Here is a 20,400-nt window from a genome sequence, read left to right on the forward strand (position 1 = left end):
GATTAAAACAGAAATAGAACAGTGAGACAGGCAGTGAGAGTCCTTGTTGGAAGGCTAACAGATAAAAAAAATATAAAGAATAGAAAAGTAGGTTAGAGGATGACATGAATGATAAATGAATCTTTGAAAGCTTAGGGCTAGTATATTGTATTTTTGCATGGGATGGATAGTATGACTCTTGATCTCACTGGCAGAGTGATGGACCATAGAAGGGTAAAGGCCTCAAGATAGGTAGAATCTAGTAACAATGGAGAAAGAGTTGCTATAAAAGGGACTATTAATATCTTTTTTATCAGATTAGGGAGATCACTGTTCTTCATTTGTGGCATGATTGTATGTTAATGGGTGCCTTTGCATCACTGTCTTGTTAAAGATGCTGTTATTCATTATGTACCAACTGATCTCTGAGAAAAGGATAACTTGTAAATTATCAGTCATGGACAGGGTCCTAGGATATTTGTATACATTTATGTACACCTTTCAGTCATGATTATTATGGTAAAAATGTTTCATCATGTCAGCCAAGTGTATTATTTGCACCCCCAACTGCTTTACTTTTTTGGAAGAATGATTTATAGAATCACCCACACATCCATTGCACGTTTTACTTTCCTAAAAATGAGCCACATTCAACACTGCCCAAATCTCACACTCAAGGTGTCCCTGCTTTTGAGCCTTACAATTGGCAGAGCATAGATGTTTTAAATGGCATCAGACAGAGATTACTGGCATGTTGCCACAGTTAAGGCCAATTGTGACCTAACCAGTCATTCAGTGCGCATACACACCCAAACACTTTTCTCAAAGCCATTTATTCCATTACATATACATTTTCAGCACAGGCTTTGAACTACATTACAGCTCTCTACATTTCATCACATGGGTAGATCCCTGATAATTACTGGATAAATGCAAGTGCAGCCCACAATGACCTTTATCTTTTCAAGTCTGTAGCGATGCTTTTTGATGCGAATGATAACAAGTATTTCTTGCATGATCGGGTATGAGATGAGGTTCTTGTCTTCCTGTCCTTCAGTGGTGATACATCCACTGTATAAGCAATTTGCTTCCACAATGCTGCTGGGATATCTGTTAGGATCATTGTTTATCCTAAAGAGTAAATAAATACCATTAGTTTGTGAGTGGTAGGTGCAGCCAGTGATGAATGCATTAATCAATGACATTATCATAGCCTACATGCACACTTGAACACACACACACACACACACACACACACACACACACACACACACACACACACACACACACACACACACACACACACACACACACACACACACACACACACACACACACACACACACACACACACACACACAAACACACACACACACACACACACACACACACACACACACACACACACACACACACATGCATGGCACCCACACATGAATGCATACATGTGCGTGCACACACACCTGCACACAAAACTTTTTGTTAAAGTGTTTTTTTGCATGTACTGCTGCCACCTTGACTGAGATCATTTTAGAAAGATTTACTATATTTTAGGTACAAAAGGGAATCCTTTACATTTTTCTTAAATATTTTATTCACCAATATTCATGTTATGAAACCATGCTTCACTGTGTTTTCCTTGCATCACACATTATTTCTTTGCTAAACTGGTTTACATTTTAAGGTAATTTGATATGCTAGATGATCTTCCCTCACTCTTTACTCCTTGTAGCACATTTTCTCTCATTTCACATATATTTAAATATTAATTTATAGATAATGCTGTTTAACAACCCCCCTCCCAAACTACTTTATTTCCCATGTACATGTGCAGATGAAAGGCTGTAAATTCTACATTAGTTCAAGAGTCATGTTGAAATCACACCAAGGGTTTTGCTTAGTACTTCAGAATTCCTTGCAGCCAGTGACAACTAAAATTAAAGTCACCTACCTCTCTGTACTAGAACTATTAGTACCTTTTAATAAACATCAAACTCCTTTTTGGATTTAGTCAGTGTTGCATGACGTGATTGCACCTCACAGGCAGTTTCAAAGTGGCTAAAGATTCAGAAATGTGAAACACTTTCATATGTTTTGTAGGTCTGGTATTTATCATCTTTCAGGTCTTAAGGATCATCTCAGAAAATAAACACTATTACATATGGTATAAATATATACTACTTTCCAAATGATCAAGTTGAGTTTTGAAGGTACTGAAGGATGTGGGATTGATATTTAAAGAAAGTTTATTCCAAATGATAGTTACCAACTGGCTCATAAATCTTCTCTCCTCACTTGTTCTTACAGACAATGAGAAATATATGTTTATTATCCTTCAAGGTTCTTCCACTATAATATAAATCTAATCCTAGAAAACTCTGAAAGGTGGGCAGTAAAATGTCTTAGATGTCAGATATTATCTGAATCTTAAGGTTCATAGGATATTACTAGGCTATTGACCCAAGGGTCTTTACAAGAGTTGCTGTTAAATCCCAATATAACACCAGATGAGCGATATCATCTATGCACAAGATTTTTCTAGCAAGGACTACCCATGTCCAGGAGAGAAGCTGGGGCAATCCCCAGCAGAAATTTACATTTCCCATTCCAAGATGGTGGATGACTGGTAAACACTCTATCCCTACAGCTCCTTAAATATCAGACTGAATCTTTGTAATCAAGTCTCGTCAATCACCAATATCTGACCAGCATGGACAAGAATAGCTTCAACTAATCTTCTGGATTAAAGATTTTGGAAAAGTTTTCTGGTATATATCCCACTAACTTATTATTTTGAATCCTGTATACTGCTGCAGCAGACCACATGGTAGCCTGAGGTCTTGTATTAACGGCAATACAGTCAGTTTTCAACAAAGTGCTGCTCTTAAAAATCCACCTTAATATGCCTAACGACCAAGATCAAATGGACTCACAAACAACTAAAACCAAACTATCACAACTTCTTTCGCCTGAAAAAGATACTTTTTCCAAAAAGCAGCATACTCAAAATCAAAAAGAAACTGTGAAATCCACTTCTAAAGCAAAGCCTGAGGGGGCCTACTCCATGGATGATCTGAAATCAGCTTTAATGCCCATACAGTCTGCCATCCAAAACTTTTCAGATCAAATGACAAAATTTGGAACTTCATTGGAACAAATTGTGTCTCGCCTAGAACATGCTGAAGCTAAATCTGCAGCAAATGAAATAAAAATAGAAGAACTCCAAAAACAACTAATAAATAATAAATCTGTCCTAGAAGAAATGCAGCAAAAAATCACAGACTTGGAGGCATGCAGCAGAAGAAAGAACATCCTTATATGAGGAATTCCAGAAAAATATGAACAACCTCAACTTCATGATACCTTAAAAAGTATCTTTACCACACTGTTGGAAAATCACACTACTTCCAAGAATATTGTGATAGAAAAAGCTCACAGAGCTCTCCAAAGATCACAAAACCCTAATAATCCACGTCAGGTCTATGCAAAAATCCTGAACTACCAACATGTACAAGCAATCCTTCAAGCAGCAAAACAAAAAGGTACTCTTTTATGGCAGGGTTACAGCATATCACTTGCACAGGATTTACCAATACCTATTAAACAAGAAAGCTGGCTCCTTATTGTGCTTTTCTCATCTCAAAGAAAATAAAATTCCAAATAAAATACCCAAGCATGCTCTCATTCACAAATAAAGAGCAAAAATACTTAATAAAAAACAAGTCAGAAGCGAAAACTGCCTTTATCAAGGTATTTGGAGAACTTCCCAAGCTCTAAAAATTGTTTTTCCCTATTTACAGCCTAAAACAAGAAAAGGCTTACCTGTATGCTGTGTATGTCAGTTAAATATGAAAAACAAGCTCCAAAAATGCCTCTAATGAATCGCCGCAGATTTTGCTGCATTCCTACATCATAAATCTGTTTTTAACAGTAATGGATTCAAAGAACAGGCCAAGAGCTCCAGTGCAACAGTCTAAGCAAAAGATGGTCACAGCATATATCATCTCACCTAGATTTTTTGTTCCTCTTTTCCTCTTCCTGCTACTAGAGGGACACATTAAGCAGTGGCACTACCCTGTTTACTTCCTCATAGCAAAGCCTGACTGGGAACTGGGTAAATTTCCTTCAGTTAGCTTGTACTTTGGGATTAAAAATATGAAGAAATAAGGCATTGCATCAAGAATTCATATTGGGTTCGTGGGTTAGGCAAAGAAATCGAAGGACTGATATGCAAGAACCGAAAATGCAAGGTTTGGAGGGCAGAAATGACATAACCTAATGGCAAGCTATAGCTGCTCTAACTTGCGCAAACTGAGTTTATTGTAGCATAGTTACTATTATACTAGATGTTACAATTGTTAATGTAGTTTAGCATGTTAACTAGCTAGCTTCCAAAATGTAAATACTAGTATTGCAAACCACAACTTAGATAAACTGATCTTTATAAAAATATATTGCTAGTTTTATTTTTCTCTCTTTATATAGACCCTAGTGATTGAAATAAGTAGTAATTGTAAATGAGAAACACTGCAATGACATGTTCAGGACAGGGTATTGTTGTAGTTCAAAGATAAGGAAAATGCTATTAAGAAGCTATATATGTAGAAATCTAACTTGTTTGCAATATAAATACATATAGCCAATAGGGTAAGACAAAGTAAGTCCCAAGTAAGAGAAGATTACACTTGACATATGACATTATAACTGCTTTAGTTTATGAAGTGTTTCTAAAGATCTGCTCAAAAATGGGGCACAGTAGGGATATGTTTTGAGTGTGTGGGGTTGCACATCTTGTGCTCAATGTTATTTGTACTTAATGTATATAGAGGTTTGATATGTTTGTTTGTATTGTATCGACTTAATAGTTATTCATATCTGACTTATATTGCAATAGTTTGGTTTATTCAAGACCTATCACTTATCTGGCTATTCCTTCTCTTAGATTGGGTAGCTATGTGGTTAGGCACAGGGGTAGTTCTAAGAGTTTTAAGTGCTACAAAACAACCAAGTATGGTACATTTCTATTTAAATCTTTTTGGATACATGATGAGGAAAGGACTTTCAAAGCCTTTTTTAACAATGCTGACTACTCATCTCATGATTGAATGCTGTAGGGGATAGATTTATGGAATGTGAAGGGCTTGCAGGATGTTAAGAAAAATAAATTAGTGCTACACCTAATATATCAATCACAGGCAAATATCATATTTCTTCAAGATACGCACCTGCTAAATGAGGATTGGAATAAGGATAGAGAGAGACCCTGGCTAAACTCAATTATTGCTTCTGGCAGTAAAACTAATTCAAAAGGAGTAGCTATTTTGATTAAGAAATCATTTAAAGAGGGAATTATTGAATGTGGTATGGACAATATTGGAAGATGGTGTTATTTTAGTTGCCTAAATGGTTGCCTAAATCCTTTATCTTAGAAGCCTACACTGTTTCTCAATATATATGGGCCTTGTTCAAACCAACAGGATTTCATAATACAAGTATATAAGTATATAATATTCTGTCAAAATTCCCTAGTCACGAATATGTGGTGGGGGGGTGATTGGAACATGGTTATTGATCCCTTAAATGACAGATCCAACATGAATAATAAATGTAATAAACAAGCGATACTTGCCTTAGAGGAACTAGTATTAGAATTCTCCCTATCTGATCCTGTTCTCTTGAATAACCAGCTCAACCAAGGGGATAAGTTTATGTTCTACTCCCCATGCCATAAGTTGGGGTCCAGGATTTATTTTTTTCTGATATCATTATCTCTTCTAAATGAAAAAACAATATACTCAACCAGTCCGAGATTTTTATCAGACCACTCTAAAATAACACTGAAACTTATCCTCTTAAAAAACACACAAAATCAAAAAAACTTACAGACATGGTCCCTAAACCCTAATCTTCTTGACAAAGAAGAAATAATAAAAGAAATTAACAATGTACTAGATGAGCTCAGAGCCAATCTCTTAACCTCAAATATGCCACTAGACATTTTATGGGCGGCCACTAAAACTAAAGTTAGGGATCTCCTAATTCAAAAAGCCTCCTACTTTAAAAAACTAACAAGAGAGAAAGAATTTAAAATTAAGCAGAAAATCCAAGACATTGAAAAATCACTCCAAGAAAATTTTAGTCCTGATTTAAAAGCCCAACTAATTAATCAACAGAAAGAACTATACTATGTACAAAATCTCTCATTCTGATAAATGAAACTCCTTGCTAACTATTCTGAATGGACCCAACAACCATCCAAACTATTATCTCATAAACATTGAAGACCCCCCCCTAGGATTCTACAAATTAAATATAATAATGAACTACATACGAATAACCAAGATATTCTGACCATTTTCGAAAAAATATACAGTAATCTATATGGTCCGCAGGATGCAATACACCCAGAGTCCTATAATGATTTTTTCTCCAGTATCTCATTTCAACAAATTGAAAAACACCAAACTGAATTCCTGGAAGCTCCTTTAAGAGCAGAAGAAATTATGGAAGCAATTAAAAGTCTAAAAAACAACAAAGCCCCAGGTCTGGATGGCTTCACTTCTAATTTTTATAAAAAAAATTGCTTCTAAAATATCTCCTATTCTTCTTAAAACCTTCGAATATATTAGTAAATTTGGATTTAGGGACCTATACCTAAACAATTCTCAAACTATCTTTATTCACAAACCAAATATGGACAAATCTAACCCATCTAACTACAGACCAATTTTTCTTATTACACAGACATTAAAATCATGACTATGGCTCTAGCAAAATAGACTTAAAAAAGTCCTCCACACAATCATTTCTCCACAGCAATCAGGCTTCATAAAGGGTAGACAAACCTGGGACAACACACTCACTTTAGATGCTGCCATAAAACTTTCTGCAAACCATAAACTTCCCTAATATCTTATGGCACTCGATGCCAGAAAAGCCTTCGATAGAGTCAATCATGAATTCTTGTTGCTGACTCTAAAGCAATTTAACTTTCCAACTAATTTTTTAAATACAATCAAAATATTATATAATTCCTCTTTTACCACTCTGTATATTAATAAACTATGTTCTTCTAAAATAAAATTAAATAATGGAACAAGACAGGGCTGTCCCCTCTCACACTACCTCTTTGACATATATATCGACCCCCTATTTATATACTTAACACAAAAGACATTTCACCACATTTCCAATATTTTAGGGACAAATCTGGTATTTTCAGCCTTTGCTGATGACTTCATCATATATTTCCAGATACCTAATACGGACTTAAAAAAATTCAAAACACTATCGAAACCTTCTTGAAAACTTCCAATTATGAAATTAATCCTTCGGTATCTCTTATTTTTCCAATTAACCCAAATAATCATAAAGAGCCTCTCTTTCCTATAACCCAAATTAAGTTGAAATATACTTTTAAGTACCCAGGGATAACATTTGACCATAACCATAATAACTCCTTACAAAATAATCTTGCCAAATCATGGACAAATATTTAAAATGATATAGACAGGTGGAAGAATATGAATTTCCCCTTTTTAACTAAAGTAGCAATTATAAAATGAACATCCCACCCAGGTTATTATACCAATTTAATGCAACAAACAGCAACATTCCTTTAAACTTCTTCAAAAAGATAAACACAACTTCAACTGAATTCATTTGGTTTCCTAAGACCCATGAATCCCCCTACCAAATTTAATGCTTCCAAAAAATAAAGGGGGACTGGGAATACCAGATTTTAGATTATTCTATGAAATAGTTTGTGCCAACAGACTCATGTTAATTGCAGACCATAATCCAATTAGCTCTACTCATTTCCCCCAATGGGTTGGTCTGTGGCATGCACATATAAAGCTGTGCAACATAAATCCCAAATCAATACCTTTCATAAATAAACCTGTATTAAAAGACATGAAACTACATAAACTAATCAAATATAAAATAAATCTATTCCAGAAGCTCTTCTCTTCACTAGGTCTAACAAACACACTTATTCTTTTGCAACCCATTCATTTAAATCCAAATCTAAAACTGGGTAATAAAATGATAAATCTTGACCAATTTCCCCAAATTAAAAACTTAAATGTCTGGGATTTCTGTGCCATTAAGGATAACTCTCTAAAGGACATAAAAATAAAATTTGAACTTAATAATTAATATACAATAATTCTGAGACAAATCAAAGAGTTAGTATCTACTTTGGTTAAGTTCCCTAATGAGGTTCAGGAAGAAATAAACATTACCCTATCCCTCCTGAAGTGTCTAAAAATTAAAAAGAAAATGTTATCAATTACATACAGCTTTATCTCAACCATTAAATATCAATCTTCTATTACATTTGCACAGTATTGGAGAAACAAAAACTCAGAACTGACAGAGGTTTACTTCTCCCAAGCAATAAATAATACAACCAGGTTTGCCCCGTTCAAGAAATTACAATATATACACAATTAATGGTAAATAATAATGCATATTACACCCCGGAGCATCTTAATAGCTTCTTTCTAAATACTTCACCTCTCTGCCCCTTCTGCCCCACAGTGACAGCTGATCTCCTGCATATCCTGTGGTACTGTAAATATGCCAGAGCTTATGGAACTCACTTAGGATTAAACTGGAAAAAATGGGTTACGGGAAATCCACCCTTTCATGGGAATTTGCTATATTGCATGTGGGTCAAAAGGGCCTTCCCACTAATGAAGTGAGAATCCAGATTGCTCTCTTTATGCTAATTAAGCTTTATATAGCACACAACTGGTTGGGCCATTCTAAAACAAACTGGGAAAATTTTACAAAGATGGCATCCAAGTATATTCTATCCCATAAACTAAATATGGAAAATATTAGCAAACGCATGAAATACCTTAACTTCTAGAGTACAACCTTAGACTGTATCCTGAAGTAATATAAAATGGCTTTACACCTACACTCCTATACTAGTACTATGGCTAGTCCTTCCCTCTAAAGGATTTAACTCATTCAATTTCTTTATAGTTACTTCAAAGTGTAAATATAGTAATAATAATAGTGTAAGAATGTAGCACTGTATGTAAAAAGTTGTATATGTGATGTTTTCATATTATCTTCTTTATTAACTACTGATTTTTCAATTTTATGCCAGTAACAATAGTTTGAATTACTTGAGTCAAGAATGTCATGTATCTTTTAATAGTATAGTCTCTCCTGCCATATTAAGAAAGTAAGCTTTAAATGTTTTGGTTGGTTATGTGAATGTTTATTGGCCTTATTTGTCTCTGTATGCTGACCAGTTTCAGTAAAATGTTTTTGTAAACGTTGTACCAAAATAATGAAACAAAAGTAAAATAAAGCTTTGAAAAAAAAAAATGTACATTTCCCATCCAGATGTCCAGGTTGCGCTTAAACAGGGTCATGGAGGTGCTCTGCTTGACATGGATTAGAAGCCTATTCCAGAGGAGTGGCAATCTGAGAGATGCATCTGTCTTTCCAGTAGGTCCTGTTTATCTTGCAGGCTAGATTGAGGTCCCTGGAATGGGTGACTCTAGTCCCATTTGACTTATGGATGTACAACATCTCCATTAGATGGGTCAGAGATAGCCCTGTAAACCAGACATAAGTCACCTCTACATAGTCTATACGCTAGTGAGTACAGTGAGAGTGATGTCAGTCTGCCCATATAAGAAAATGTGCTGGAGACCCTGAATTTTCTTAGTTAGAAATCTCTGAGGTCTTTCAAGTTGCTGCAGGTGCCTGGTGCAGTACATACCAAAGGGAGCATTACATTCAATAATGAACCTGATGAGGGACGAGTACAGGGAAGTTATAACCTCTTTTTCTCTTGAGGCGATGTCTTTGCTAATCAGGTGAGTGATGTAGAATGCCTTCCTCACCACAGTAAACACATGGTGGTCAAAGTTGAGGTCACAGTCAACTTGTGTTCCCAGGTCTCTCGCTACTGAACTGGTACTTAGGATATTATAGGTTCATAGGTAGGTACTAGACTATCGGCCCAAGGGCCTACATAAGCCTAACCAACAAGGTTCCCTGGCTTATGCCACCCAAGAAAGTTATTTTCCTGTGTCACTGTTGAGCAGAGACACAGAAGTGATCCCCGGGGTGTATTTCCTATTTCCCATCCACTCATCAAGATTTTTCTTGAAGAGTGCTAATGAAGAACTTTGCTTGAAATAGATGGGTAGCCTGGTCCAGAGGATGGGAAGTCTCTGGGACAGGAATCTATCCCTCCAGCATGTCCTGTTTATTGTGGTGACAAGGTTTAGGTCCTTAGAGCGTGTAGCTTGGAGGGATTGGGATTTCTTTAGGTGTAGCATGTCCAACAGCTCTGAGTTTGACATAGCTTTATATGTTAGGCAGAGATCACCTTGGAGTAGGCAATATTGTCGGGCGCTAGAATCCACCACATAACACAAGCACTCAGGTCACTCCACAGCAAGTACAAGTATGACTCAGTCATTGTCCATGCCGGTGTGAATGACCTGAGACGTACCTCCCTGGACTACATGAAAAGAGACATAGAGGAGCTCTCAGATTATGTAGCCCAGGCCGGTATGACCCTGACCCTGAGCAGTATCCTACCCTCACCAAGAATGATGCCACAATACAGAGACAAAATGATCAGCTTTAATAATTGGCTTAATTACTGGTGTCATTCTAAGGGGATCCAATGTCTGTCTGCCTGGGATGACATGCTTGACAAGCCACGCTGCTTCACAAGGGACGGCTTGCACCTGTCACCCCTGGGCTTCTGGATATTGGCAAAGGCTCTTGCCACCCCCATAGTGCCTTTTTTAGGCAAGGCTCAAATGATAAACCTACCGCCCTAGAAAACAAAAATGGAAAAAAAACTAAGGGGAATACTGCTCAATGCCAGAAGTCTAAAACTCAAGATGCACGCCCTTGAAGCCCTCCTCAGTATGGAGAACATCGATGTCTGTGCTGTGACTGAAACCTGGTTCAAGGCTCCTGAGAGCACCCCAGCACTATCAGGTTATACCTCATATCATGCCCGCCCCAAAATCCGGACTGAACCACAAAAGGAGGGGGAGTATCCATATTCATAAAGGATACCCACACCTCCAGGTTAGTGGCAATGCACGAAGCATCGGAGACCATCCAGGTGCAATTAACCATAGGTAAAACTGCTCTACAGTTTGTAGCATGCTACAGACCACCCTCTCAAACTCAGGAAACCCACACAGCCTTCCTGAAGACACTGGAGAGTATGAATGTCTCTCCAAACACCATCATATTGGGTGACTTCAACTACCCAAACATAGACTGGGAACATTACTCAAGCCCCAACACCCTAGCCCAAAGGTTCCTGGAGTTCATAAACTCAAATGCTATGGAACAACTAGTCACCATTCCCACAAGAGGAGAAAATATATTAGACCTGATCATCACAAACATGGGGACAAAATGCTCCACACCGAAGTATATCCCTCATTGGTGAGATCAGACCATAAATTAATCTCACCGGAGATCCACATCCCGCCCCAACCCCAGCAAAAGACCACAGTGAAGAACTTCTCAAAAGCAAACTTCACACTTTAAGACTGGAGTGGTATCCTTCAAGGCCCCTGAGCCAGTGGAAACCACAACCCATGCTGCTGAAACCCTTACAAATGCCTTCTACGAGCACTTCCAGGAATGTATGGATCAAGCAATCCCTAATAAAATCAAGACCCTTTCCACCAAAGGCAGGCACCCGGTCTGGTGGACCCCAGCCATAAACAAACTCTACAACAAGAGGAGAAAGCTACTACATGACAGAGCAAAATCCCTAAAAGGGAAGGCATCTCTGATCAATACTAGCAAAAAACTACGATCACTCATAAAATCATCCAAGTCCAACTTTGAGAGAAAAATCGCTAAAGACACAAAAGACAATCCATAAGGCCTTCTTTAGCTATGTTAGAAACCTGGGTGGAAACTCCCAGATATGCTCAGAATTAGTCCAAAATGATACAAAAATCACTGAACCCACAGACATTGCCAACATACTGGCAGACAGGTTCAGTGCAAATTTCTCCCCTCCCCCCCAAAAGGAGAAATATCTATCCCACCTGAGTCTAGCCTCCCAAACATCTCAGATGCCCAGGTGAGAGCTGCTCTCTAAAGCAAAAACACAGCATCAATGGGACCGGACGGTGTCCCCGGCTGTGTGCTACATGAACTCAATGAGGAACTAAACCCACACATAAGGCTGCTGTTTAATCTTAGCCTTACTACAGGATACGTACCCAAAGAATGGCGTACGGCAACTGTGGTCCCACTCCACAAAGGCGGTGCTTCTACGGACCCTGGAAATTACCGCCACATAAGCTTGACGAGCCTTGTCTGCAAAGCCATGGAGAGGATCATAATGGAACTCATAAATAAAGACATTGGGGACCTACAGACACTGGATCCTACCCAATTTGGCTTTGTCAAGGGCAGATCCTGCCTCTTGAACTTGGTCGACTTTTTCGAAACAGTCACTAAGGCCATTGATGAGGGTAAGGCAGTTCACACAGCCTACCTTGACCTAGCAAAAGCGTTCGACACAATACCCCACTCAGGCATCATAGAAAATCTCACCAGCTTAGATGTAAACCCATATGTCACAAGATGGGTTGCAAACTGGCTCAAGGACAGAACCCACAGGGTTAGAGTTGCTGGTGCCATGTCAGACTCTAAGCCGGTCACGAGCGGTGTCCCACAGGGCTCAGTCCTGGGCCCTCTTGTTCGGCATTTATTTTTCTGAAGTGCAGGCAAACATAGGGGATTGTGGCTGACAAAATTTGCAGATGACTGCAAACTGGGCACCATAATTGACACTCCATCAGACACAGACATCCTCCAGAGAGGTCTCATAGAAATGGATAACTGGTGCCAGAGCCATGGCCTTAAGCTAAATGCCAAAAAATGTATAGTCATACCCTTTGGGAAAAACAAGGTAACCCCTAATTACCACATAGGTGGTAATCCATTAAACACGGAAGAAGTTATCAGGACCTGGGGACCCAAGTTGACAGTAACCTCTCTTTTGACACTCACATTGCCAAAGTGGTTAGGAAGACCTTCTACATCACCCACCTGATCATGAAGGGATTCACATCCAGATCAGGAGAGGTCATTGTACCCCTGTACTCTTCACTTATCAGACCAATGATTGAGTACAACGCCCCATTCGGAATGTACCTTACCCGACACCTGCAGCAGTTGGAAAGACCCCAAAAGTTCCTCACCAAAAGGATAAAGGGGCTCAAACATGTCATGACTGAAGAAACTCCAGCTCTATTCATTTGCATACCGTCTGCTCAGAGGTGATCTGTGCCTGACATACAAGGCCATGTCCAACCCGGAATTAATGGGCATGCTCCACCTCAAAAAATCCAAATCCACCAGAGCCATGAGAGCAAGAGAATTAAACCTCAACACGGATATAAATAGGATGTGCTGGAGGGACAGATTCATCACCCAGAGACTCCCTACACTATGGAACAGAATCCCAGTCCATGTGAGGCAGAACCCCTCACTGACTCTGTTCAAGAGAAATCTTGACGAGTGGATGGGAGATCAATCATCTCTGTGTCACTGCTGGACAGAGGCACAGCAAACTAATGGGTATAGTATTCTCATCCTAAGGGGTGGTGAAAGCCACACACACTCTGGCTAGGCTTATAAATGCCCTAGGGCAGATAGCCTAGTATGAACCTATGAACCTATATACTACGAAGTAAAGCTGGAGTTTTTTGAGGCAGTCAGTGTAAGGCATTTGTTTGAGGCCAATAATCCTCTTTGTGAGGTACTTCTGTGGCCTTTCCAGCTGCTGCAGATGTCTTGTGAGGTACATTCCAAAAGGGGCATTGTACTCTATAATAGGTCTAATGAGTGTCAAGTAGAGGGGACCAATGACCTCTTTTTCCCTGGATGAGAACCCTTTTATGATGAGGTGTGCCATGTAGAAGGACTTCCTGACTACTGTGGTGATGTGACTATCAAAGGAGAGACTACTGTCCACCTGGGTCCCAAGGTCTTTTATCACACATTTGGTGTTAAGTAGATTGCTGCCTATGTGGTAGTTCATGGGTACAGAGTTTTTACCAAAGGGGATGACACTGCACATTTTGGCATTGAGCTTGAGGCCATGGCTCTGACACCAGGCATCTGTCTCAGTGAGGCCCTTCTGTAGGATGTCCACATCATTTGGGGACTTGACTATGGCTCCTAGTTTGCAGTCATCTGCAAACTTCATTAGCCAAAGGCCTTCTGTGTTAGCCTGTACTTCAGAGAAGTAGATATCAAACAGGAGAGGTCTCAGGACGGAACCCTTTGGTGCTCCACTTGTCACTGCTTTGAGGTCAGATTTGGAGTTTGCAACTTTTACAGTGTGGGTTCTGTCAGTGAGCCAGTTGGCAACCCATCTTCTGACGTAGGGATTTATACCTAGTTTAGTGAGTTTAGCTATAATTCCAGAATGGGGGATGGTGTTGAAAGCCTTGGTGAGGTCAAGATAGCTTGTGTGAACCACCTTACCCTCATCTACAGCTTTGGTGACTGCCTCAAAGAAGTCGATCAGGTTCAGGAGGCATGATCTGCCTTTCACAAACCCAAACTGGGTGGGATCCAGAGTTGTGGAGGTTACCAATGTCTTTGTTTATGAGTTCCATAATGATACGTTCCATGGCCTTGCAGACCAGGCTCATCAGGCTAATAGGTATTTTATAATCAGCAGGGACATTGTTTTTACCAAAGGAAATGATGATGCATTTTTTAGAATTTAGTTTAAGACCATGGCTTTGGCACCAATCAGTGGTCTGTGTTAGCCTCATTTGAAGTACGCTGACATCGCTTGGGGATTCAATGATAGCACCTAATTTGCAGTAATCCACAAACTCGGTTTACCACAGCCCTTCTGTTTTGGCCTGGACTTCTGAGAAGTATATGCCAAACAAGAGGGGCCCAGTATTGACCCATGTGGGACCCCACTAGTGACAGGTCTGCATGTAGAGGTAAAGTCTCCCACTTTGACTTAGTATTGTCAATCTGTGAGCCAGATTTCAACCCACCTGACAACATAGGGGTCGATATTCAACTGGGTTAGTTTGTCAATGATGCTCGAATGTGGAATAGTGTTGAAGGGCCTTGGCCAAGTCAAGATAGTTACCTATCTGTAGTTGATACTGCATAGTCCCTGAAACTACAAAATGGAGGATTATACTGTTGGACTGCTATAATATATAACATAGGATCACAGGATCATTGGATCATAGGAGGTTACTAAGCTAATGGCCCTGGGGCCCTTCCAAGCCTAGCCAAGAATTTATCCCCAAAAAGAAACCTCAGTCAGCACCTGTCACCCCTGTCAATGAGGGACACAGGTGGAAGCCCTGTGACAAATTTGTGGTTTCTCACCCACTCATCAAGGTTGCGCTTGAAGAGGGTCAGCGAGGTGCTCTGTTTGATGTGTATGGGAAGTCTATTCCAGAGATGGGGCAGCCTCTGGGAGACAAACCTGTCTCTACAGCAGGTTTTGTTGATGTTGCATATTAGATTCAGGCTTTTTGAGTGGATAGTGAATGAGGAGTTAGACTTATGGATATGGAGCATCTCTAGTAGGGCAGGGTTCGAGATTGCCTTGTAGGCGAGACACAGATCACACCTGAACAATCTGTATGATACCAAGTAGAGTGATAGTGATTTGAGCCTGTCTGCATAGGACATATACAAGCTGATTGGAATACCATGGTCCCTTGTGGAAATGGTTTTAAATATTAACCCCATAATGTGAACAATTTTATTTCATGACTTTTATGTAATCTCATTGAATGACAATTTATTATTATTATGAATATCTTTGATCTTTTCATAACCGGCACCTTACTGACAGATATGTTGTCAAGCACAATTTATTCATTTATCTTTACTGAACCAATTTACATTACTTTACACTGGAAATATTCAAGTCTCAGGCCTTGATGTTTTAACCAGTTGTGTATGGCATTCTGATACTGTTTTACAGGCTGCCATGGACTTTAAGAATGGATTAAATCACACTCATCTGAATTTGCGTATGGTTCATATTTTTTTGTATCATACCACTTTAATGTATACTGATATTATTGTATGTATTACTTAGTAACTATTTTATTATTTTCACTTGTTTGTCTCATATTTGCTTTTAGTATTATTAAGTAATATGTACACTACTTTGTTCAAGCCCTTAAATAAACTTGAAGTTGAACTTGATAAAGTTCAAATTATTGTTGGAAGAAATTACTAAACCTATCTTATTTTCTACTTATTTAGATAGCCAATGTGAGAAAGTTTTTTTGGTAATCAAGAAAGGACTATATTAAGAATAATGTGACCCAACACTGAGCCCTTTGATTCAAAAATAAAAGTTGGAATCTACTTTAATGTATTACCTTGAAGAAAAACCCTTTGATGTCGATTTGCCAGCCAACAATGAATCCGTTTTACAATGTAAGGAGATTTTTCTCATTTGTAAACTGTTAATAATTCCATAATAAGTCAGGTAATAATAATAATAATAATAATAATAAGACATGATAATGCATAAGGCAGGTTATCAAAAGCCTTAGCGAGACCAAGATAAATTATGAGCATTCTCAGAACTAAATCTGGAGTACACAAAACAGTCAGCCTTGCTAGTAAGTGCTATCTGCCCTCAATAAATCCACCCTGGTTAAGATCAGTCATTGTTGTTCATACTTTATAATCTGTTAGTAGTCTAGTCAGAATTTACAAAATATTTACCATGGATTGATATAAAGCTATTGGGATAGAAGTTTTGAAGAGTATCAGCACAACCTCCTTTACTTACAGGTACAAGAGTTACAGCCTTCCAATCAAGTGGCACGTTTCCATGAAGTAACAAAGAATTAAACAGGATGGTTTCTGAAACAACTAAGAATTCATAGATGTAGAATTTCAAATATCCTAATTGTAGACACATTCACACACTGCCCTCTTATCTTAGGAAGCAAAAGCTTGAGTGGGTTCTCAATGACAACTTAACAGTTAACCATAGTCATATAAAATCTCCAATTAGTAGACATAGAACTATCAGAAGTAATCATCCCTGGAAAATACTCAATAAAATTGATGTCAAGAATTAATGCTTCACTGATAATGGAGTTATTATTAATTAAAGGATCATCCCAAGAGTAGCTCTTAATCTGATGGCAGACATATTTGTAGACACTTTCCTTGTTATCTTTCAGAGGAGCTGGGTGTATCTCAAGTACTAAAGCACTTTTCCTTGATGCTGAGTTGAAGTATTTCATATTTACAGCTGTTTTGAGCATTTTAGACATCCTATAATTGTGTTTATATTTTACTCACTGCTTGCTTCATTTTACTGTTTTGCCATGTTGGTTGTGTTAAACTGATATTTTAATGCATTTGTTTGCAGTATCTAACTATATATAACTACTAATTCTGACAATCCTTAAGTAGTACTGCTGGTATACATATCAGTCTAGTTCACAGAATCTGTATTATGCTTCATTGTAGTTAATTCATACGACTGTAATCGGACAAGTCAATTACTGAAGTGTATGACCCATATTTAGCATTGTGAATTCAGTGGTCATGTAGTCACAATTGTCTAAAGAGTCTAAGGTTTGAATACTGGGTACCAATCAAGAACAATTTGTAAGAATCACATGAGACCATTAAGAAGAATTAACTAGCAGGGCAAAACTGCTGGAACCAAGACGCTTCAAAAATTTGATTTAAAAAGTTTTTCTAGTTGACATTTGGACAATTAAAATAATTAAGCAGTCTAGTTGGCATGTTACCATGCAGTTTAATAGTTTCAGTAATGATTGTCTTGGTGACCTGATTGGAAGAAATGTATCTGCATTTAGTAGATCTGACTCTAAAGACAACCACAAAGCATTCTATAGCTATGTCAATAATCTCAATGGCAACACTCAGATCTGCTCTGAGTAACAGCACAATGGCACTAAATATACAGAACCAACTGATATTGCCAACATCCTGGCAGATAGGCCATCTAGGGGGTGAGAGGGGGGTAACATTAGCACTGAACCTATCTCTATACTGGAAGAATGCAAAGTTCCTGTAATCATGGCTGCACAGGTAAAAAACACACTCTCCAAAGCCAAGAACACAGCATCCATGGGACCTGACAATATTCCAGGCTGTGTTCTACATGAACTACAGAATGAACTGGCACCCCACCTAAGCACTATGTTCAATCATAGCCTCACCTCAGGCTTTGTGCCCACCGAATGGCGCACCACGACAGTTATCCCACTCCACAAAGGGGGAGTCATGACGGACCCCAGGAACTACCACCCCATTAGTCTGACGAGCCTGGTCTGCAAGGCCATGGAACATATTATCATGGAACTCATAAACAAAGACATTGGTAATCTCCAAACTCTGGACCCTACCCAGTTCGGATTTGTAAAAGGCAGATCATGTCTCCTAAATCTGACTGACTTCTTTGAAGCAGTCACCAAAGCCATAGATGAGGGTAAGGTGGTTCACACAGCTTATCTAGATCAAGCCAAGGCTTTCGACACCATCCCCTACTCTAGAGTTATAGATAAGCTCACTAAACTAGGTATAAATCCCTATGTCACAAGATGGGTTGTCAACTGGCTCACGGACAGAACCCACACTGTGAAAGTAGCAGAGTCCGAATCTGACTTCAGACCAGTGACAAGTGGAGTACCACAGGGTTCAGTCCTGGGTCCTCTCCTGTTTGGTATCTACTTCTCTGAAGTACAGGCTAACACAGAAGGTCTTTGGCTAACAAAGTTTGCAGATGACTGCAAACTAGGAGCCATAATAGAAACTCCTAATGATGTGGACATATTATAAAAGGGCCTCACTGAGACAGATGCCTGGTGTCAAAGCCATGGCCTGAAGCTCAATGCCAAAAAGTGTATTGTCATCCCCTTTGGTAAAAACTCTGTATCCATGAACTACCACATAGCTGGTAGTCTACTTAATGCCGAAAATGTGATAAGAGACCTTGGGACACAGGTGAACAGTAGTCTCTCCTTTGATAATCACATTGCCACAGTGGTCAGGAAATCCTTCTATGTGGCTCACCTCATCACAAAAGGTTTCTCATCCAGAAAAAAAGAGGTCATTGTTCCCCTCTACTCATCACTCATTAGACCCATTATAGAGTACAACGCCCCTTTTGGTATGTACCTCTTTTTCTACAACAACTGGAAAAGCCACAGAAATACCTCACAAAGAGTATTACTGGCCTCAAACAGATGCCCTACGCAAACTGTCTAAAATAACTTCAGCTTTACTCTGTCACATATCGCCTTCTCAGAGGCAAACAGCACCTAACATACAAAGTTATGCCAAACCCAGAGCTGTTGTACATGCTCCACTTAAAGAAATCCCAATCCCTCTGAGCTACACGCTCTAGGGACCTAAACCTTGTCACTACAATAAACAGAACATGCTGGATGGATAGATTCCTGTCCCAGAGACTTCCCATACTCTGGAATAGACTACCTATCTATGTCAAACAGAGCTCCTCATTAGCACTCTTCAAGAAAAATCTTGATGATTGGATGGGAAATAGGAAATTCACCCCAGGGGTCACTTTTGTGGCTCTGTTCGACAGGGGCACAGGAAAATAATTTTCTTGGGTGGCAAAAGCCAGTGTACATTTTTGGCTAGGCTTATATAGGCCCTAGGGCCAATAGCCTAGTACCTACCTATGAACCTATCTAGGAGGAAAAACTGATATCAGGTGAAAATAATTGTAGGCACTCCAGCTTATTAAAATCTATGAGAAAAACCCAAGCAGAATGCTATGATTCTGTGAGTTGCACTTTCAGATTCTAAAGAAATTATTAAATACTTTCTGATGCATTATTGGGCCTTCACACAGTTTGTAATATGTTTTACATTGAACTCTTGTGCACACTTTCACTTCAGATTTTCACTTACACATTTACAAATAGATCGTCTGCTGTTACCAGCAAGGTAAGGGAAAAGAAAACATAAACCAATATTTATTTTAGATGTTCTGACATGTTTTGAGTTGTGACTCAAAAGTGTAACCTATAAGGGTTCTGTGAGAAAGAGTGTGAAATTGCTGTAGTTCTGAGATCTTTCATAAGTGAGTAATATAACCAGTGAAATGAATGAGTCTATAATAGACAACAATAGAGGGATATAAAGTCAGAAGTCAGAGGTGGTACATACACACTCTGCTTCCTCACATCCAAGTAAAAGGCAGTCTAGGAAAAACAGGCACCAGGTATAACATGAGAGGGTGGAGTAAAATACAAACAGCAAAACAGACTATAGGCTATTTTTACCTAACATATAAAATATCAAACATAAAATGCTGAAAACAACAGCTACATAAACAGACTTCATCTGGTAATAATTATCAGTATC

General features: G+C 38.8%; 1 protein-coding gene across 1 annotated transcript in view; it reads right to left on the bottom strand.

Moving 5' to 3' along the window:
- Positions 1 to 833: 833 nt before the first annotated feature.
- The window catches only part of LOC122792834 (interleukin-17A-like), an 86,280-nt gene continuing 66,713 nt past the window's right edge, over positions 834 to 20,400 (bottom strand). Inside the window, exon 4 of the mRNA XM_044060394.1 lies at positions 834 to 1,110. Within this exon, the coding sequence (XP_043916329.1) occupies positions 876 to 1,110 (235 nt within the window). The 3' untranslated portion in view covers positions 834 to 875. The remainder of the gene's footprint in view (positions 1,111 to 20,400) is intronic.

The sequence above is a fragment of the Protopterus annectens genome, chromosome 2.part0 (genome assembly GCF_019279795.1).
Source record: "Protopterus annectens isolate FY-2018-M chromosome 2.part0, PAN1.0, whole genome shotgun sequence".
Lineage (NCBI taxonomy): Eukaryota > Metazoa > Chordata > Ceratodontiformes > Protopteridae > Protopterus > Protopterus annectens.